This window comes from Prionailurus viverrinus, chromosome C1 (genome assembly GCF_022837055.1).
Source record: "Prionailurus viverrinus isolate Anna chromosome C1, UM_Priviv_1.0, whole genome shotgun sequence".
Lineage (NCBI taxonomy): Eukaryota > Metazoa > Chordata > Mammalia > Carnivora > Felidae > Prionailurus > Prionailurus viverrinus.
In genome coordinates, this window is record NC_062568.1 from 190,188,318 (window position 1) to 190,211,638 (window position 23,321).

Consider the following 23,321-nt stretch of genomic DNA (forward strand, 5'->3'; position numbering starts at 1 on the left):
GCCTATGTTGGATCCTTTGTCCTCCTCTGTCTGCCCTCCCCCTGCTTGTGTGTTCTCTCTCTCTCTCAAAACACACACACACACACACACACACACACACACACACACACACACACAGACAATATATATACATATGTATATATATATACATATGTATTTCTTCTGTAACCCTGCATGCATGCAGTGGCTTCCTCTCTGAGACCTGTGAGTGTAACAAATGTATTCCTTCCATGCCACATTCCTGTCTCTTCCTGTGGTCAGAGAGGCTTTATCATACCTTACCCAATATTTACATTTTTAAAACAATCTCACTACCTAAAGACCTGATGAAAGTGAAGCTGATTATGTTAACCCACAAGTCCTTTAGAGGCCTTTCTGATTCTCTGAATTTCTAACTGGAAATTATCAAGAGTATTTATTGCTAATGGGGTGAAAAATAAGTTTTACAGGCACACAGAATGAACAACTAAGATTGCCCCCTTTGTAGCATGGTTGGGGGATTGTAATGAGAGTTTAAAAAGAAATCTCCTAAGAAGATGGGGCTGCTTCTTCAACCAGGAAATCATGTTGGGGGTGGAAACAGAATAAGGAAGTACATAAATGGGGGGGGGGGGGGGAAGAAGAGTCTATTAAGAGAATCTGAGTGAAAGAGAAATGAAAATGGAAGTTGAAGAAAGAGCTGAATTCTGGAGCTAGAGAAACTGAGGAAATGAAACTTCAGAGAAGGCACCTTCGTCATTCTGTAAAGTAGCTTGGTGAACCAACTGCGGCGGTAGGGTCTTAAAATGTGCAAGCCTACACACCCACTTGGCAAGTCCCAAGTGAATTTATTATTTAAAAAAAACATTCTAGGCGAATGCAGTGGCCTCCCTTTGGGGTTACTGATTACCCCTGTGCCTGGAGACTAATAGGCACAGGACAGATTCCTAAAGGCAGGACTGTGGACCGCTGTCCCCCATTACCTGACACATGGTTTTTCATGACTCTGAGCCTGGGCTCTCCCAGGGATCTGTCCCTTCCTTCGAGCAAAGCTGACAACAAAGCTGGAAGGAGAACCAAGATGTGCTTCTTTAGTCACCATGGTGACAAGAAACCATCACAAATATTTGCTTGTGACTTCACTGGAGAAGGCAGGCAAGGGAGGTTAGATTGGAAGAAGGAACAACCACAGAAGCATATCTGGAATCAGCAACCAAAGGAATGCTGGGCTCTCATTTAGGGACCAACAGGCAAAGGGTTTGTTTTCATCATGCACTCCCTTACTGGATTCTTAAGAAATCCAGAATACAAATAACCTTTTCTAGCATCTGACTGTCTTAGACAGCCTTTGGGTTTTCTTAGTCAAGGAATTCTCTCAAAGTGAATAGGTCCCTGAAGTTATACCTCCCATTTCTTAGGAAATAAGTGGCTAATGTTGCAGTGTACTCTCTAAACGTTTGGAACCAAGGGACGAGCAATGATACAAAACAGGCACAGACCCTGTTATGTCCTGAATTGTACCCTGCCTACAACTCATATTTTTAAGTTCCGGCGGACAAGGTCTTTTTATTTTTTTAATGTTTATTTTTTTCTTGAGAGAGAGAGACAGAGTGTGAGCAGGGTAGGGGCAAAAAGAGAGGGAGACACAGAGTCTGAGGCAGGTTCTAGGCTCTGAGCTGTCAGCACAGAGCCCAATGTGGGGCTTGAACACAAGGACTGCAAGGTCATGACCTGAGCTGAACTCAGATGCTTAACCGACTGAACCACCCAGGCACCCCCAGACAGGGTATTTTTAAAGAAGTGAGGATACTGGGGTAAGGCCCTAATCCAATTATGATTAGTGTCCTTATAAAGAGAAGATTAAGATATAGATGCACACAGAGGGAAAACATCACGTGAACATGAAGACAGCCACTGATAAACCAAAGAGAGAAAAAGGCCTCGGAAAAAGCCAACCCTGCTGACATCTTGATCTCGGAATTCTAGCCTCCAGAACTGTGGAAAAATAAATTCCTGTTGTTTAAGACATCTTGGCCGTGGTACTTTGTTTTGGCAGCCCTAGCAAAATAATATAAGCTCTGACTGATTAGAATCAGAGTCTTTTTTTAATTTTTTAAAATGTTTATTTATTTTTGACAGAGAGACAGAGCATGAGTGGGGTAGGGGCAGAGAGAGGGGGAGACACAGAACCTGAAACAGGCTCCAGGCCTGGAGCCTGACATGGGGCTCAGACTCACGGATTGCTAGATCATCACCTGGGCCGAAGTTGGATGCTTAACTGAGCCACCCAGGTGCCCCCAGAGTCTCTTTTGAGATTCATACACCTTTAAAATTATGCACATGTTCTCAGAAAAAGGCATACTACATATAGGCAGCTATCCTGTGTGTGGGATGGGAATGATTCTACTACACCTTCAAGCTCACATCCTGTATACCTGCTGGCTCTAGGACTTTCCAAATCAAAGCCTTATGTTCACGGTCTGTACTTCAAAAAGCTACCAAGAAATCACTTGGCATCTGCCTAGAAAAAGCCCAAAAGAGCTATATTTAGTAAATAAGGGAACTAGCATTATTTTCTAGGTAATGACCTGACAATCTTCAACGGAGATGGGACTTGGAACACTACGAAGCAGTCAGTCCTTTCAAATTAGTTCCCTTGCCCTGGTGTTAAGCTGAGTGGCCGCTGATCACTGCAGAAGGAAGCTTTCTAAAGAAATGTCATTGTAGCTGCCTGGGCATCAAGGATGAGCTGAGGCTTTAAATCATGCAGACTCACTGTTGGGCATATGCTACAATTAGGAAGCTTTACAACTCATCATGATGCATTAAAGGTTACTTAATGATAGTGGGAAGAGGGATAAAAAAGATAAGTGGTTATCTCTCAATTTAAGGCCTCTTCCTTCAAGAAAGAAATCTGATTCCCCCTAGGCTAAAAAAATGGCTTTTTTTTAGTTGGCCTCTCATACCTTTCACTAGGAATTATCTAGCTAATATGTATCAACATAAGATTCCTGGGTTGGGGGCCCCTGGGTGGCTCAGTCAGTTAACTTCAGCTCAGGTCATGATCTCACAGTTCCTGGGATCAAGCCCTACATCAGGCTCTGTGCTGAGAGTGCAGAGGCTCCTTGGGATTCTCTCTCTCTCTCTGCCTCTCTCTTGCTTATGCAAGCTAGCACGTGCTCTTGCTCGTGCTCGCTTTCTCTCTCTCTCTCTCTCTCTCTTTCTCACACACACACACACACACACATACACACACACACACACACAATCCTGGGTTAAAATACTATGGCCAGGGGCGCCTGGGTGACTCAGTCCGTTAAGCTTCTGACTTCAGCTCAGGTCATGATCTCATGGCTGCTGAGTTCAAGCCCCGCATCGGCCTCTGTGCTCACAGCTCAGAGCCTGCAGCAGGCTTCAAATTGTGTCTCTCCCTCTCTTTGCCCCTTCCCGGCTCACACTCTCTCTCCTTCAAAAATAAACAAACATTAAAAAAACAAAACAAAAACAAATACAAAAACTCCACTACGGCCATATTCCAGTTAATTTAAAGGAAAGGAGAGGCGCCTGCGTGGCTTAGTCAGTTAAGCGTCCAAATCTTGATTTTGGCTCAGGTCATGATCTCACAGTTCATGGGACTGAGCCAAGTCCTGCTTGGGATTCTCTCTTCCTCTCTCTGTCCCTACCCCACTCACACTCACTCTCTATCAAAAATAAATAAATGAACATTTAAAGAAAAGAAAGGAATAAGAGTATACCAGGATATAGAGTCCACAGCCTTAGCAGGCTAGTAACAATTGCTAATGTGCCAAGCTTTTTGTAGACATAATATCTGATCTTCACAATAATCTTGAGAATCCATTTTACAGATGAGAAAAATGAGACTCAGAGGGTAAGTAACAAGCCAGGAAGCTAATCCATCAACCTTGACCTATTTGATTGCAAACTCCAGGTTCTTCTCATTTCCCAAAAAGGTAAGCTATTGGTAGCAGCAAATCCATCAGAATTCTCAGTTGGGGGTTACTCTATCTCCGATAAAGAAACAAATTTGCTCACATCCCAGGTTTTACAGGACAGTTTTAATATTACATCAGGGACTGCCTTCATACTCAGTTTTTACAACATTGTGCCAGCCAAACAAAATCTGACAGGGGCTAGCGTGAAATCAGCGGTTTTAAACTCTTGGTTTGAGGACAGTAATTAAATAGCAATTAATAGCTAAGGAGCCAGGTTCAGAGGTGTTAGGACTCACACAAGATCATTCAACTATTAAATTGTGAACCTGGGGGGGTGCCTGGGTGGCTCAGTTGGAGAAGCCGCCAGACTTCAGCTCAGGTCACGATCTCGCAGTCTGTGGGTTCAAGCCCCATATCGGGCTCTATGCTGACAGCTCAGAGCCTGGAGCCTGCTTCGGATTCTGTGTTTCCCTCTCTTTCTGCCCCTCCCCCACTCATGTTCTGTCTCTCTCACTCTCAAAAATAAACAAACATTAAAAAAAATTGTGGGGGCGCCTGGGTGGCGCAGTCGGTTGGGCGTCCGACTTCAGCCAGGTCACGATCTCACGGTCCGTGGGTTCGAGCCCCGCGTCAGGCTCTGGGCTGATGGCTCAGAGCCTGGAGCCTGTTTCTGATTCTGTGTCTCCCTCTCTCTCTGCCCCTCCCCCGTTCATGCTCTGTCTCTTTCTGTCCCAAAAATAAATAAACGTTGAAAAAAAAAATTAAAAAAAAAAAATTGTGAACCTGGGACTGGGATCTAGACCCTCTAATTCTAAAGGCCTCCACTTTTCATCCAACCTCTGAGAATTCCATTCTTTCCAACCCCCCCAACACACATATATTTCTATTCAATTTGGCTCCTGCCTTTAGACTAGGTTCTGTCTATACTGATCTATGTACTCAGTCATTTTAACTTGAGAATTACTGGCAATCGATTCTTTAATTAGTATTCATACGAAGAGGGAGCAACTGAAAACTGCCAAGATGTTTGTCTAAAGAGATCTCCCTCTCTCTCTGCCCCTCCCCTGCTCTTGCTTTGTTTCTCTCTCTTTCTCAAAAATAAATAAATATTAGAGAGAGAGAGAGAGAGAGAGAGAGAGAGCGAGAGAGAGAAAGAGAGAGAGAAAGACATAGGATCCAAAGCAAGTTCCAGGCTCTGAGGGGTCAGGACAGAACCCAACATGGGGCTTGAACCCACAAACCACGAGATAATGACCTGAGCCAAAGTCAGAGGCTTAACTGACTGAGCCACCCAGGTACCCCGTATTTATTTTTAAAAATGTTTATTTCTTTATTTTGGGGTGGGGTGGGGGAGAGAGAGGAGGAGAGACAGAGAGAGAGAGAGTGAGAGACAGAGAGAGAGAGAGAGAGGGAGAGAATCTTAAGCAGACTCCATGCACAGTGTGGAGCCAGATATGGGGCTTGACCCCACAACCTTGGGATCATGACCTGAGCCAAAATCAAGAATCAGAGGCTCAACCAACTGAGCCACCCAGGCACCCCTAAAGATTTTATTTTAAGTAATCTCTACACCCAACATGGGGCTGAAAATTACAGTCCAGAGATCAAGAGTCACATGCTCCACCGACCGAGCCAGCCAGGTGCCACACCACCTGCAATTCTTTATCCTGAGAAGCAGCCAGTCACTTGTGAGTGCATCTTTTCATTTACCACCCCCCATCCAAACTACTGCCCCATTTCTCTATTCTCATGAAGACCAAAATAATTTTTCTGCTCCCTTTTTATTATGAATTATTTAAGCACTGAAAAATTGAAATAGCATAATAAACATCTATAAACTCTCCTTTAAGATTCAAAAGTTTTTTTAAATGTTTATTCATTCATTTTGAGATAGAGGGTATGAGCAGGCGAGAGGTGGAGACAGAGAGGGAGACAGAATCCAAAGCAGGGTCCTTGCTGTCAGTACAGACCCCAAAGCAGGGCTTGAACTCATGAACTGTAAGATCACGACCTGAGCTGAAGTCAGACACTTAACTGAGCCACCCAGGCACCCCTAAGATTCAATACTTTTTAACGATGCCCTATTTGTTTTACTCCATCAGATGTACAAATGATATTTTACAAATATTATACACATTTTGTTTTATATTTTTTAAAGTTTATTTAATCTCTACACCCAAAGTGGGGCTCAAGCTCATGACCCTGAGATCAAGAGTCACATGCTCTTCTGACTGAGCCAGCCAGGCACCCCAAACTGAACATACCAAAGTTGTAAATGGCACAACTTGGCACTTCACCCTTATTACTTTAGTATGTGCCTCATAATAAGGACCTTCGTACATAACCACAATTTCAAACCTAAGAAAATTATCAAAACACCTATTATCTAGTCCATACTCAATTTTTCTTATTTCAAAATGATTGTTATAGCTAGTTGGCTTTTTTTCAACCCAAACCAGAATCCAGTCAAGGTTCACCCACTGTATTTAGTCTTCTAAATTTTATTATGGAGAATTTCAAATATGTACAAAAGTAGACAGAGGAGTAAATAAAGTGAATCTCAATGCAATCCCTCAGATCCAATAATCAACTAGTAGCCATTAATCTCTGTTTCTATCTACACCCAGATCCTGAATCACTTAAGCAAATTCCTGACATCTCATCTATATATACTTCAATATGTAGCTTCAAACAATATATATTTTTAATTACATTATCATTGGCAAAACACTCAGATCGATAGAACAGAATAGAGAACCCAGAAATGGACCCACAAACATATGGCCAACCAATCTTTGACAAAGCAGGAAGAATATCCAATGGAATAAGGACAGTCTCTTCAGCAAGTGGTGCTGGGAAAACGGGACAGCAACATGCAGAAAAATGAACCTGGACCACTTTCTTACACCATACACAAAAATAAACTCAAAATGGATGAAAGACCTAAATGTAAGACAGGAAGCCATGAAAATCCTCCAGGAGAAAGTAGGCAAAAACCTCTTTGATCTAGGCCACAGCAACTTCTTACTCAACACGTCACCAGAGGCAAGAGAAACAAAAGCAAAAAAAAAACCATCGGGACCTCATCAAAAGAAAAAGCTTCTTCACAGTGAAGGAAACAATCAGCAAAACTAAAAGGCAACAACTGACGGAATGGGAGACAATATTTGCAAATGACATATCAGATAAAGGGTTAGTATCCAAAATCTAAAGAACTTATCAAACTCAGAAAACAAACAATCCAGTGAAGAAATGGGCAAAAGACATGAATAGACACTTCTCCAAAGAAGACATCCAGATGGTCAACCGACACATGAAAAACTGCTCAACATCACTCATCATCAGGGAAATACAAATCAAAACCACAATGGGATACCATCTCACGTCTGTCAGAGTGGCTAACATTAACAACTCAGGCAACAACAGATGTTGGCGAGGATGCGGAGAAAGAGGATCTCTTTTGCACTGCTGGTGAGAATGCCAACTGGTGCAGCCACTCTGGAAAACAGTATGGAGGTTCCTCAAAAAATTAAAAATAGAACTACCCTACGACCCAGCAATTGCACTACTAGGCATTTATCCAAGGGATACAGGTATGCTGTTTCGAAGGGGCACATTTACCCCAATGTTTATAGCAGCACTATTGACAATAGTCAAAGTATGGAAAGAGTCCAAATGTCCATCGATGGATGAATGGATAAAGAAGATGTGGTGTGTGTGTGTATGTGTATGTACACACACATACACACAATGAAGCATTCATTACTCGGCCATCAAAAAGAATGAAATCTTGCCATTTGCAACTATGTGGACAGAACTGGAGGATATTATGCTAAGTGAAATTAGTCAGTCAGAGAAAGACAAATATATGGCTTCACTCATATGAGGACTTTAAGATACAAAACAGATGAACATAAGGGAAGGGAGGCAAAACTAATATAAAAACAGGGAGGGAGACAAAACATAAGAGACTCTTAAATATGGAAAACAAAGAGGATTACTGGAGGGGTTGTGGGAGGGTGGATGAGTTAAATGGGTAAGGGACATTAAGGAATCTACTCCTGAAATCACTGTTGCATGATATACTAACTTGGATGTAAATTTTTAAAAAATTAAAAAAAAATTACATTATCATTATTCCAACATTTGGTCGCTTTTAATCTACAAAATCCCTATCCTCTCCCTCAATCCTTTAAAAAAAATTTTTTTTTTAATGTTTATTTTTGAGAGAGTGCATGCGCATGCGCAAGCGCAGGAGCAGAGAGAGAGGGAGACACAGAATCTAAAGCAGGTTCCAGGCTCTGAGCTGTCAGCACAGAGCCCAATGTGGGGCTCAAACTCACAAACCCCAAGATCATGACCTGAGCTGAAGTCGGATGCTCAACCGACTGAGCCACCCAGGCACCCCTCCCTCAATCCCTTTATTTACTTGTGATACTGACTTTGTGAAGACTAGGTCAGTTGTCTTAACGAATGCCTCACATTCTCATTTTTTTGTCATTAATTTATGCCTATCTCCTGTGTTTCCTGTAAAATGGAAGTTAGGTCTAGAGGCTAGAACAGATTCAGGTTCACAATATTTTTTTGGCAAGAACACATATAGGCGATGCTTTGTGTTTCATACTCATCACATTAGGAGACATGTAATGGTAGGCTGCCTAAATGATCATAAATTTGGTAAGATGGTAACCAGATCCCTCCTGAAAGTCATCTACAGGGCTCCTGGGTGCCTCAGTTGGTTAAGCATCTGACTTTGGCTCAGGCTGTGGGTCCTGGGTTCAAGCCCAGCGTCAGGCTCTATGCCCTCTCTGGGACTCTCCCTCTCTCTCTGTCCCTATCCTGTTTGCACACTCTCTCTCTCTCAAAAGTAAATAAACTTAAAAAAGGTCATCTACATATCCTAAGTCTATATTCACTTTTTGTTCTGACATGTTTCTTGAATATTACGTGTTTTGTGTGTAAGATATAAAGCACAATGAAACGACCATTATTAAAACAGGTATTACCACTATTGTTGAATCTGTGTGCTTGCTGTTCATTCTTCTAACTCTTCAAACCTGACTTCTACTCCTTCTATTCTACAGAAACTGCTTTTATCACGTTCACCAACAACCTCACTGCCATATTTAACAGACAGAAATTTCTGTTCTCTTCTTAAGCCCTCAATATTAATCACTAATCCCTTCTCTTGGAGAAGGTTCTCTCTTGGCACCACTTCCAACCTCACCCAGTCTTCTCAGTCTTCACTACATCTAGATACTGGTTTCTATCTTTACTCTCTTTCTAGGCGATTTCATTCATTCCCATGATAACTTCCAAATTTATGTCCCCAGTGCAGCCTTTTCCCTTGAGCTCCAGACCCATATATTCAACCACGTATCGAAATCTTTACTTTGATATCCAAAACTAGCTCCATTTATAACTTCTGCTCACCCCCCTACCAGCAACAGCATTTGCAAGTTACTCAACCCAAAACCTAAGTAAAAGCCATCCTTGATTCCTTCTCTTCTCTCTCCTCTTTCATCTAATCTCTTAACAAAACCTGTCTGTTTTATCTCTAAATGTATCTTGAATGTATTTACATATCTATCAATTTCTGACCCCCACACCATCCAAGTCACTACCATATCTCACCTGGCTACTAAAAAACAACCTGCCTCTTCCTCTCTTCCCCCTTACTCTCCATCCGCCACCACAATAAAACCAGAGAGACCACTGCTAGGTATTTAGAGGCTGTTTCCGAGTGTAGTCTTTACATTTCCTGTTTTCTTTCTGCCCACAATGCTCTTCCCTAGCTCTTAGAATTGCTAGGTCCTTTCCTCATTACCCTAACCCAAAGTAAGCTACTCTATTTTTGTCAGAACACCTGTTTTATTTCCTTTATTACACTATTTACAGTCTGTCTCTTCTCTTCTGTAGGATGTTTTAAGTTCCGCAAAGGCAGGGACCTTTGTTGTATCTCCAGCATCTATGGTTATCATAGATACACAAGAATTTGTTAATGAGTCACTGTTCAAATATTTATTCAATATTTACTGAACACCTACACTGCCCCAGACACAAGGCTTAGCTGTAAGAGTTGCATAATAAGTGTTCACCAGTAGGTGAAGAAATGTACAGCAAAGAAATTTTCTGTGACTGGAGTGAGCAGAATTCCCAAAGGCAGATTTTAGAAGGGTTTCTTCCAGAATTGACAGAAAGCCGAATAAAAAAGAGTTGTAGGGGCATCTGGGTGGTCAGCTTCTGACTCTTGATTTTGGCTCAGGTCTGATAGTGAAGCCTGGTTAGAATTCTCTCTCCTCTCTCTCTCTTCCTTTCCCCTGCTCTCTCTCTATACATAAATGAACAAACAGCACCCCTACGCCCCATGCAAAAAAAAAAAAAAAAAAATTGTAAAACAGCAGGACACGGGGACCTGGGTGGCTCAGTTGGCTAAAATGTCCAATTCTTGGTTTAAGCTCAGGTTATGGTCTCATGGTTTGTGGGATCAGCACCACGTAGGGCTCTGTGCTGACAGTGCGAAGCCTGCTTGGGATTCTCTCTCTCTGCCCCTCCCCTGCTCGCACTGTGTCTCTCTCAAAATAAATAAATAAATAAAAACTTAAAAAAAGGATAATATACCATGCTGTTCACCTCAGTCAAAAAATGAAGCTATTAAAAAAAAGACACACGCTTCAGAAAAAATTTTAGACTACTAAATCCAGTGACCTTGTCAATGTTGATTCTGTTTGACTTTCTAATTTGCCACTGATGATCACCTTTGCCTTCTCGAAACTCTACCCATGATTCTGACAGCTCCACCCTATCCCAGTTCTACCTTTCCTACCAATCCTCAGGTTTCATACTGTGTTCCTCTTCAATGCCCATCTCTCACTCTCAGTGTGCATCAAAGTTCTACCTTTGGTCCTCATCACAGCAGGAGCAGCTCCCACAAGTAATCTTCCCCAGCTTCAACCTCCACTTTTTAAAAAAAATTTTTTTCTAATGTTTATTTTTGAAAGAGAGAGAGAGAGAGAGAGAGAGAGAGAGCGAGCACGCACATGAACGGGGAAGGGGTAGAGAGAGAGGGAGACACAGAATCCGAAGCAGGCTCCATGCTCTGAGCTGTCAACACAGAGACCTATGCGGGGCTCAAACTGATGAACTGTGAGATCATGACCTGAGCTGAAGTAGGACGCTCAACTGACTGAGCCACCCAGGTGCCCCTTCAACCTCCATTTTTATACCAAGAACCAAATCCCTACTGTCTCAGCCTCCTGCCTGAAAGTGTATTTCCAAATGCCTACTGGCTATATCTCCACCTCACCCTCTCTTTAAGCCAGTTACTTCTCGTATCTTCCCTAGTTCAGTTAACGCCATTACCATTCACCTGGCTTTAGAGTCAGCCATGAACTTCCTCCTCCCCAAGCTTCAACAGATAAACAGATTTTTACCTGTGCTAGAGTCTCTCCTTAACCAAACTCTATCCAGCCTCCTTTGAAACTTTTCTCAACCATGGCCTAATAACAGTTGAACAAAACACTCATGGTTCCTAGGATGACCCTAGCCCCCTGCCCTTAAAGTGCCTGCTTAAGAAAATCTCAAGGCTGCAAAAAGAGTTTACTGTTTGTTCCACCAACACCTGAAAACAGGGCCCCTGTCTCCCAGGCTGTGGGAGGGTAGGAGTCTAATGTCAGTAAGCACCAGTTAGCAAACCCAGATGGGTTTCAGATAGGCCAACCCCTCTTTCTCACATTTTGTAATTTTTCACTTCCCTGACTCTTCTGAGCCCCCTTTCTCTGCCCCCTCTATTCTCTCATCCTCCCTTCAAAATGCCCAGTTACCCCTGTACAAATCGAGGTTGAATTTAATTCACACTTTTCCCTGTTGCAATAGTATGTTAATGATTAAAATCTGTCCTTGTCACATTAACTAGTATCCAGCTTTGTTTATCTGTGAGTCGTTACCCCAAAATGGTTCCAACTGACAACTTCCAATGACACTGTTGTACATTACAACCCACCACCTTTCACTTCTAAACTATTAAATCTCTGAGAGCAAGAATCCATGGCACAATGCACACCACGAACATGCTCTCAAATGTTCCATTCAACATCTTAAACTTCAGTTTTCCAAAGGATCCAAAGTGGTTTACAATAAATTCAACAAAATAAAAATACAAAAACAAAAATCTGGGATAGAAATATACCAATTTGTATAAAAAACAGAAGCGATGAATACAGACAAGGATGACCCAAAGAATCCATTATTAAAATTGATCTGAATTTTGACATGTCAGCTGCTTGGCAGCCAAAACAAAGCAATGAGCAAACACTTACATAATTTTCATTATCCGTGATGGTGACTTTTAAAACACAAAAGTTTAAAATTTTGACTTTTCCTTTTTTGGTTGCTGGTGCTGCTGACGTCATATCTAAGAAACTACTGTCTAAGCCAAGGTCATGATTTACTCCCAATTTCTTAAAAGAGTTTTATGGCTTTGACCCTTTACATTTGTCTTTGATCCACTGAGTTAATTTTGTATATGGTGTAAGGCAGAGGGGTCCAACTTTATTCTTTTGCAAATGGACACCTGTATATAATTTAGGCATTAAATATAATACCTAGCACATGAGGATAATAAAAATAAACCAGTGATCCACACAAGTTCTTTCTTAATGAATTTATCTTTAATTGCGATGCCTTCAAAGTTAATGATTTTTATGATTAAACCAATCTATTAAACCAAGAAACTGCTGCAGTATACAACAAGTTCATTTCCTGTGTCAAGTTTCTTACTTCTGTGTCCCACTAGGAGACCTCTGTCAGACTCCCCAAAGCAGACAAGGATCATGATGCTCCTGCCAAGAAAATCATACATCTGTGCCCTCACTGCTAGATGTGAAGCCATCTTCTTGAGTTCAGCCCAGAATGCTTTCCAAAGTCTCTACCCATGATGAAAAGGTTTTATCTACTAAATCCAGAGTAAAAGCCAAGATCTCCCTTTTGAAAGATCTTTGAAATATCCCAAAGTCAATGTTTAACCTCCATAGAAGGAAAATTCAAGATTTTTCCAAGGAAATTCAAATTTAACTGGTAATAATTTAGTAATGATTTGCTTAGCTCCTAAGGCTAAACTCATACAGAACCCCCATTTTAGAGGTAGGGAGACCAAGGCATAATTTACAGAAGGACCCAGCTAATTTAATGGGTCTAATCCAGGTATTTCTAAAGCCAATGCTCTCTCCATTACATACACTTAATAGCATACTAGCCACAAGGGGACTCCCTTGTTATTTTCTGGAAGAAGTGTCAATGTTCCTTCTATCCTAACCATTGCCTGACTCAATCCCTTAAATGAGGTGTGGTCTGGTTCTTGCCAGGAATAGGGAATACAAATATTAGATAACAACACTGATATGAACAGAAGTAGAAAACTGTAGGGACTGGCAAGTGGTTAGGCAGTCATTTCAAGGCTGTCTGCCACCTCAAAGAAAAACCGAAAACAATCATTTGAGTTAATCCTCCTTGTTTTAGAAGCCCTCCACCCTATTTGTGTGTGTAGGAGGGAGTCACGGTGGCGGCAGTTGCATTGATGATATCAAGTTGAGGGAAATAGGATGAAGGGAGATAAATGTCATTTAAGTATGGTGTAAGGTTTGAAAATGTTTTCAAGAAGTTCAACATTATGTAAATGGACAGAATGTCTTTAAGGGTTTGTATTAGAAAGATATAGTAGGGCGCCTGGGTGGTTCAGTTGGTTAAGCATCTGACTTCGGCTCAAGTCATGATCTCATGGTTCATGGATTTGAGTCCCGCATGAGGCTCACTGCTGTCAGCATAGAGCCTGCTTTGGATCCTCTGTTTCCTTCTCCTTGCCCCTCCCCTGTGCTCGTGGGCACAAGCCTGCAAGTGCTCTCTCTCTCAAAAATACATAAAAATTAAAAAAAAAGTAAATAAATAGCTAGGCTGAGAAAAGGCAGCTGTGCTGGATGGACCACCAAAAGGCACACTGGAAACACTGTGGTACTGGTGAAAGGGGCTACAAAGCCAGACAAACTGATTTCTGGTCTTGCTACTTAATAAATGTACAACCTTGGATGTCATTTATCTGTATCTCAATTTTCCTACCCTTACCCTGTCTACTTCAGAGTTATGTTGAAGATAATTGAGAACATACATGAAAATAATTTAGGATTAGGTTTGGTAATAGCTTTTCAAACTTCTCAAATTTCTCCCCGGCAGTTCATGACCAGGAAATATGGCCAACAAGGAAACAGTGTGAAACAGGTAGGACAGCATGAGGCTCTCAGGGTGTTATCTGCAAGCTTGTCAAAAATGCTAGTCATCAAGACAATGGGAGAGGCTCCTCTACAGGACAAGTGGGTCAGTCCAGAATGGGGCCATACTAAGGCTACTTCTATTCTGGCAGATCCTCACAGGACTGGGCTGAGTAGTCATCACTCTAGGAAACAAAGTTGAGTCTATAAACTAGGTGGTTTGGCTAAAAGACCACATGGGGAAACTTACGTGCATACACAACTATGTATTCAAAGCTCAAGGTCTAAGTGAAGTATGGCACACTGAAGTACTGAATCAACAAGGTGTTGACAGTCCCAGATACTAGTTCTCTAATACTGATTCTCCTATAAATTTATTAGTCCTTTTGGCTCTTGAGTCTATATGTAAAGTGCAATGGTCAGACCTAGGGGTGGGAAGTAAGGGGTGATGAGAAACACAGGATAGGACTAGGATAGCTACAGTCCAAACATGTTTTTCTGCAAAAGAAAACTTCCAGCTATCCTTTATAGACTGTGCAGAATATGGCAGCTCTCACCTTCTTAGAGAGACCCAACTGCCAATACCACTAAGTGCTACAAGGAACTAAGATGAATTAAAGTAGAGAAACCAAAGAGCTCAACTTCCATTTAAGCCAACCCCCAAATATTCACTTAATATCTCCTAAGCACTCACACTGTTCAAAATATCAAGAAAAAATTAGGGGTACCTGGCTGGCTCAGCCAGTAGAGCGTGCAACTCTTGATCTCGGGGTTGTAAGTTTGAGCCCCACATTGGGTATAGAGATTACTTAAAAATAAAATCATTATATGGCACAAAAACAGATATTCAGATCAATGGAACAGAATAGAGAACCCAGAAATGGACCCACAAACATATGGCCAACCAATCTTTGACAAAGCAGGAAAGAATATCCAATGGAATAAAGACAGTCTCTTCAGCAAGTGGTGCTGGGAAAACGGGACAGCAACATGCAGAAAAATGACCTGGACCATTTTTTTACACCATACACAAAAATAAACTCAAAATGGATGAAAGACCTAAATGTAAGACAGGAAGCCATGAAAATCCTCGAGGAGAAAGCAGGCAAAAACCTCTTTGATCTAGGCTACAGCAACTTCTTACTCAACACATCACCAGAGGCAAGGGAAACAAAAGCAAAAATGAACTATTGGGACCTCATCAAAAGAAACAGCTTCTGCACAGTGAAGGAAACAATCAGTAAAACTAAAAGGCAACTGATGGAATGGGAGAAGATATTTGCAAACAACATATCAGATGAAGGGTTAGTATCCAAAATCTATAAAGAACTTATCAAACTCAAAAAACAAACAATCCAGTGAAGAAATGGGCAAAAGACATGAATAGACACTTCTCCAAAGAAGACATCTAGATGGCCAACCGACACATGAAAAACTCAACATCACTCATCATCAGGGAAATACAAATCAAAACTACAGTGAGATACACCTCATGCCTGTCAGAATGGCTAACATTAACAACTCAGGCAACAACAGATGTTGGCGAGGATGCGGAGAAAGAGGATCTCTTTTGCACTGCTGGTGAGAATGCCAACTGGTACAGCCACTCTGGAAAACAGTATGGAGGTTCCTCAAAAAACTAAAAATAGAACTACCCTACCCAGCAATTGCACTAATACAGGTATGCTGTTTCAAAGGGGTACATGCACCCCAATGTTCATAGCAGCACTATCAACAATAGCCAAAGTATGGAAAGAGTCCAAATGTCCACTGATGGATGAATGAATGGATAAAGAAGATGTGGTGTATATATATACAATGGAGCATTACTCAGCAATCAAAAAGAATGAAATCTTGCTATTTGCAACTATGTGGATGAACTAGAGGGTATTATGCTAAGTGAAATTAGTCAAAGAAAGACAAATATATACTTCACTCGTATGAGGACTTTAAGATACAAAACAGATGAACATAAGGGAAGCAAAAATAATATAAAAACAGGGAGGGGGACAAAACATAGAGACTCTTAAATATGAAAAACAAACAGAGGATTATTGGAGGGGTTTTGGAAGGGGGGGATGGACTAAATGGGTAAGGGGCATTAAGAAATCTACTCCTGGGGGCGCCTGGGTGGCTCAGTCGATTGAGCATCCGACTTTGGCTCAGGTCATGATCTCGCAGTCTGTGAGTTCAAGCCCCGCGTGGGGCTCTGTGCTGACAGCTCAGAGCCTGGAGCCTGCTTCGGATATTGTGTCTCCCTCTCTCTCTGCCCCTCCCCCACGCATGCTCCGTCTCTCTCTGTCAAAAATAAACATTAAAAAAAAAAAAAGAAATCTACTCCTGAAATCTTGTTGCACTATATGCTAACTGACTTGGATGTAAATTAAAAAAAAAAATTAAATAAAATGGTAAAAATAAAATCATTATATATAATTATATAATTTACATATATTTATATAATACTTAATATATATTATATATTTATACACTGTTATTTATATATAAATTTATTGTGTATTTATATAAATATATTATACATTTCTATAAATATATCTACATATACACATATTGTATACATATATTATACATATATATGTACATATATAAAATCCAAATAATCTCTAAACTGACTCAAATAGAAAAGTAATTTATTATTCATTTTAAAAAATGTGTGTGCCAGGCACTGTGTAAAGGAGTCTGCCTTTAGGAAGCTTTACAACTTACTTTACAACTGTCATAGCATTAAGAATATAAAAAGACAATGAATCTAAGCATTCAATGAGTTCAGAAGGTGGGAGTGAAAACTGTCTGTCCTGAGCGTAAGCTCTACAGTGGTCTTTGAAGGCTAGATGTTAATATTTTGGGGCCAGGGGGCAAGAAACAGGGAGAGAGAATTTCAACCATGTTCAGTGTGGAGCCTGATGCAGGGCTTGATCTCAGGACCTTGAGATCATGACCTGAGCCAAAACCAAGAGTCGAATGTTTAACTAATAGAGCCACCCAGGTGCCCCTAGATGTTATTATTTCTAAAGGTAATAGGGGTAGGGAGGGAAAGCAATTCACCAGGAGCAAAGACTACAAGATTAGAAGGCCCAAGATTTGTTTGAGGAACAAGAAGTTTGATTAGAGAGGTATAAAAACAAAGGTCCACAGCAAAATGTCTGAGTTATAACTAGTTGGCCTCTATTCTGCAGCACTATGCTGCTCCAGCCTTAGTCAGGTTGGATTACACAAATCTCTCTGATTAGCTCTTTGTTTTAACTTTTAGTAATCTGAGAAAGGGCTTTTCCAAGAGCCCTTCTGACAAATTAAAAGCAGAGATTTCTCTAACCTATATATAATAATCCAAAAAGGAGGAGCCAATTTTGGAAGGCAATCTTCTGAGGCCCCATATATAAAGGGCCCAGGACAATACAGCAGAGTGCCAGATTGAGAGGCCACACAAAGGGAATCCTCTCTGCCAATGTTGCCCCTCAAATCCTATCAACGCCTTCCTATGTGATGTAGTGGGAAAGAAGGCCAATTTGGGAGACAGGTGATTTCTTCTCAGCTCCTCCTCTAAAAAGGCCTCACTTCCCCATGAGGGTAATTCCTAGGAAGTTATGGTCAAAGAGGACAGCTATATTCTCCTGCTTTCCATAACAGGTGGTTTTTCCTTTTCCTTTGTCCTGACACTGTAGCTCCTTTCTCTTAATCTTTATTCTTCCACCTTCACTCCCTCCAGAGCTAGGCTGTAGGAACCAATGAGCCAGAGTTTTAAAAAAAGGGCCTATTCTCTACCATTTACTTCACCCCCAAATAAGCAACTCCAATCTCGTCTCATTAGACAATTACTGCCTCTTTGGAAGATGGTGATAATTTCCAAATCTACATCTACAGTCCACACCTAATACCCAAGAGGTACCTTCCAACCATAACCCATAAGCATCTTTTTAAAAAGCATGTTTTAAAAAAAAATTTAGGGGTGCCCGGGTGGCTCAGTCAGTTGAGCGTCCAACTCTTGATTTCAGCTCAGGTCATGATCTTGCAGTTCATGGGTTTGAGCCCCACACTGGGCTCTGTGCTAATAGTGTGGAGCCTGCTTGCCATTCTCTCTCCCTCTCTCTGCCCCTCGCCCACTGGCACATATGCACGCTCTCTCAAAATAAATATATTAAAAAGAATTTAAGTTATCACTTTTCCCATAAATCTGCTCCTTATACATTTCTCTTAATTCACAATCCACAATCCCTTATTTCAAATTCTGAATTCAACAGAGCTCTGAAAATAAGGTTTTTAGTAAATATAGCTTCATCGCTTCTCGGCCTTTTGGCTAAGATCAAGTGTAGTAAATATAGCTTCAAAACACATTTACTAAAACTTGAACAAAACACGAGATGACAGCCCTTCTTTATCTCACTTAATGGTTTGCTACAAAATATTAACAATAATTGACTATATATATAGAACTCTATCCCACACCCTGCTGGATGTGCTATCCAACTTATATGCACTATAATGCCTTTTAAAATCTAAATAATTAGAATTCTGAAATATCTGGCTTAAATGGTTTCTTCAAGACATGCATTCTCAGTGGGGTAAATACTGCACCCAGAAGGGTGAAACTGGTTCATGGGGAGTGGGAAGGACCTAGATATTACAATGGTATGTGGTGCTCCAAAGTGCAACATTATCAATAAAGTCTTATTTCTTAGTATTTAATTTCTCTCATTGGATTTTCTTGAGTATTACATGAACAGTATTGACACTAATCTCATGAAAGGCAGACAATAAGTATGCAAGATCTGTACTACAAATCTATGGTGAACAGATGGCTATGACGGGGGCACTTTCTCTGGACTAACCACTGGGTCCTGAAGTCATACGAGAGGTGGCTTATGCATGCCTGTCATGCCTGTGGATGTTATTTAGTATGTTTGATACTCAGTGCTTTTGTGTATGACAAAGGTTTTGGTAATTAAAGATTATATTTTGTTATTTAATTCCACAGACTAAAATTTGTCATGATTCATTATGCCAAGTATTGAAAAGAGAAATGTCAATGATAGCTAAAGGAGTGTCGAAAAGCTAGTTAAGCTGTAAGTTTTTCCTATCAAGCAGTTTAAAAGTTCACCAAAAATAGGGAGCCTGGGTGGCTCAGTCAGTCGAGCATCCAACTCATGGTTTTGGCTCAGGTCATGATCCCAGGGTGGTGGGATTGAGACCCTCCTCAGTCTCTGTGCTGAGCATGGAGCCTGCTTAAGATTTTCTCTCTCTCCCTCTGTCCCTCCCTCTGCTCGTGCTCTCTCTCTCTCTAAAATAAATTAGGTAATAATAACAATAAAGTTTGACAAAAAAATAATTTTAAGAAAGTGATTTTTTTTTAATGTTTTTATTCACTTTTGAGAGACAGGGAGATACAGAGTGCTAACAGGGGAGGGGCAGAGACAGAGGGAGACACAGAATCTGAAGCAGGTTCCAGGTTCTGAGCTGTCAGCAGAGAGCCTGACACGGGGCTCAAACCCACAAACTGCAAGATCATGACCTGAGCCGAAATCGGACGCTTAACCGACTGAGTCACCCAGGTGCCCCGTGATTTTTTTCTATTATTGGAAAACAAGAAGCTTTCATGGGAAAAGGAACAGCTTTGAATGATCTTTAAATTTGATTATATTGGGGGCACCTGGATGGCTCAGTTGGTTAAGTTAAGCATCTGACTTTGGCTCAGGTCATGATCTTGCTGTTCGTGAGTTCAAGCCCTGCATGGGGCTCTGTACTGACAGCTCAGAGCCTGGAGCTTGGTTCAGATTCTGTGTCTCCCTCGCTCTCTGCCCCTCCCCTGCTCACGCTGTCTCATGCGCACCCACGCACTCTCTCTCTCTCAAAAATAAACATTAAAACATTTTTTGATTACATTTGTTAGGTATTCATAAATGTTAATTTGCATGTGTAATTTGATACTTTACAATTCGTATAGGTAAATAAAGTATATTAAAAGTTACTCAACAAATACCAGCTATAAAACTTAGTTAAACGCAAACAGCTTTTTAACCCCCAATTTTTTTTTAAATGTTTATTTATTTTTGAGAGAGAGACAAAGTGTGAGTGGGGGGAGCAGCAGAGAGAGAGGAAGACACAGAATCTGAAGCAGGCTCCAGGCTCTGAGCTGTCAGCACAGAGCCCGACGCAGGGCTCGAACTCATGAACTGCGAGATCATGACCTGAGCCAAAGTCGGACGTTTAACCGATTGAGCCACCCAGGAGCCCCTTTTAACCCCAAATTTTAACCTTACTTTGAACAAAAGCCAACTGTATGCTTACTCTTTATGCATAAAGAAAGCACAGATATATTTACTGTATGTAAAAAGATAGAAATTTCATTGGAGGGATGCATCAGGGGAGGAAAAAGTCTAAAAGGGTTCCTTAGGAGGGTGATAATGAAAAAAAAAGGCTAAGAAAAACACATACAGAGATTAGGGGTCTGTACCAACATCTTCCCAGCTCTTCAAACCAGAAACTTGGGAGTTACTCTTGATAACCCCTTTTCCCTTATCCCCACATCCAATCACTAAGAATGGCCAGTTTGATTTCTTTAATTATTTCTTGGATTCTTTTTCTCCATTCCTACTGCCAATTGCCCTAATTCCAGTCTTCGTGATTTCTTGGGTAGACTTTATTAAGAGTCTCATTAACCTCTTCTTTCTCGCTATACTTCAAACTTCCTGAAACAGTTTGCCTCTCCTCTTGCATTAGCCTGCTCCAATTTGCTTGCATACCATCAAAACTCATTTTGTAAAAGCAACTGTCAGGTGCATGATGCTAAATTCAACCAACCTTTTTAAGTACTTATTTTGCTGGTGCTCTTAGCAGCACTCAACCCTGACAACCATTTCCTTCTTGAAATACTTTTTCCTTGGTTTTTGAAACAGTAATCACTGATTTCTTCTTCCAATTCTGGCTGCTGATCCTCTTCTTCTTGCATGTGAAGGCTGATGCACCTTGATGTTCTCTTTTCAGTACACCTCCCATGATTACATCAGTGATTCCATGGTTTTAGTTACCATATACAGATAAATAGATGATCAAACACCTAACTCCATCCCCAGACCCCTCTTGAGCTCCAGAATTGTATATCCAATCGCTTTTGAGACATCCTCCTCTGGAGATCACAGAGATACCTCAAAATATTGAAATTTAAACTCATCTCAGTTAACAGCATCACTATCTACTCTGCTGTTTAAGGCAAGAGGCCAGGGAGTCCTGCAATTTTTAATTCCCCCACAGGCCCCATCAGCCTCCAGGTGATAACCAAGTCCTGCTAATTCAAATTCCTAACTCTCTTATTCCCTACCATTACCACCTCAATCATCATCATCTTCTCTTGCTAGGACTATTGCACTACTTAAGAACCAACTACATTTTTTTTTTTAAGTTTATTTATTTCCTTTCACAGAGAGTGAGTGGGGGAGGGGCAGAGAGTGAGGGAGAGAATCCCAAGCAGGCTCTGCACTGCCAGCGCATAGCCTGAAGTGGGGCTTGAACCCATGAACAGTGAGATCATGACCTGAGGCAAAATCAAGAGTCGGATGCTTAACTGACAGAACCACCCAGGCGCCCCAAGAACCAACTTTTAAAGAACCTCCTAGGGTCGCCTGGGTGGCTTGGTCAGTTAAGCATCTGACTTCGGCTCAGGTCATGATCTCACAGTTTGTGAGCTCGAGCCCCACGTCGAGCTCTGTGCTGACAGCCTGGAGCCTGGAGCCTGCTTCGGATTCTCTGTATCCCTCTCTCTCTGCCCCTCTTCTGCTCTCTCTCTCAAAAATAAATAAACTTAAAAAAAAATTTTTAAAGAACCTCCTAGTTGGAATCTTACTGCAGTCTGATTCATCCTCCTAGAGCTGTCCAAGTTATAGAAATAAGTAAATTTGGTATCACAGATTAAAACCCTTCAATGGCATTTCACTATCAAGATAAAGTCCAAATATCATTCCCCCCATGCTTCCAATCCATTTAGTCTATCAATCTTTTGTTTCTGAAATAATCATTCTCTCCCTCCCACTGACAACTCTCATCGATAGGTCAGATCTCACTGAGCTTAAAGGCCTTCACTGATTCCCCTGGGCTGGGCTGGACCCCCTTACTATATGTGCCCATAGCATTCTGGACTCCCTCATCCAAATATTTACCATTTTATACTGCTCTCCAAAGTATGGGATGCAAGTTTAAGTAGGAGATAGGAAGAAATACATACATGTATATATGCTAATACATGTATTAGTAAGGTTTACCTTTATCATGGGTGTACATACACATATAAGCCTATTAATACTGGCAATGTGGCAATGTTTATCTGCCGGTCAGATGGCCAAATTTTCCTGAAGGAAGACTAAAAGTTATACCAAAAAGGTGAGGATACTAGTTCATTCACATTTAAGATAGTGCCTCATACTGTAGTTTGTGAGCCTAGTTAAGTGGATTTGCAAAGTATCTAGTTTTAACTAAATATTTGCAAAATGGATAAATGGTATGGAGTACCATCAAGAAACTTAATGGAAGATAATGTTAATAATGTTATCACAAGAGGAACAAAAAACAGCAGAGCTGACGTCCCTGGAAGAAAGATCTCCCAAGTATCAGAATTCCACCTGCCACATCACAATAAAACAAAACAAAATATTATGGCCAGCTAGTCAGATCTAAGCCAGCCAAAATTTTAAAATTATCTAGAAGACTAGTTAAAATATGGACTTACAATCTCTTGTGCATCTTACTCCAAATGTATATTGTGCTTAAAAAGAGTCCCTACTGAATATGTAATGCAATCACGATCAGTAAGACTTTAAAAATGTGTCTTCATCCTTTTAAAATGTTTTTTGTTGTTTTTTTTTAGGGGCACCTGGGTGGCTCAGTCAGTTGAGCATCCTACTCTTGATTTTGGCTCGGGTCATGGCCTCATGGTTCATGAGTTTGAGCCCTGTGATCAGGCAGCGTGATGCCGATGCAGAGCCTGCTTGGGATTTTCTCTCCTCCTTCTCTCTCTGCACCAGCAAGCATGCTCTCTCTCTCTCTCTCAAAATAAACTTAAAAAAAAAAAACAAAACCCAAAGAAACAATAATAAAACTTTTTTTTAAACACATAGAATTTGGTAAA

At 41.0% G+C, this 23,321-nt stretch overlaps 1 protein-coding gene and 1 pseudogene across 3 annotated transcripts in view; one reads left to right on the forward strand and one right to left on the reverse strand.

Annotated features, from left to right (window-relative positions):
* KPNA6 (karyopherin subunit alpha 6) overlaps window positions 1–23,321 on the reverse strand; it is a 66,219-nt gene that overhangs the window by 35,405 nt on the left and 7,493 nt on the right. For 2 of the 3 annotated variants that reach the window (XM_047870662.1, XM_047870664.1), the window contains exon 1: window positions 963–1,054. The exons of the other annotated variant lie outside the window; for it this stretch is intronic. In XM_047870662.1, coding sequence (XP_047726618.1) covers window positions 963–981 — 19 coding nt within the window. In that variant the 5' untranslated portion in view covers window positions 982–1,054. Of the gene's footprint in view, window positions 1–962; window positions 1,055–23,321 lie in introns of those variants that run through there. 3 annotated transcript variants of the gene reach the window in all.
* On the forward strand, window positions 18,484–18,595 carry LOC125174099 (uncharacterized; annotated as a pseudogene).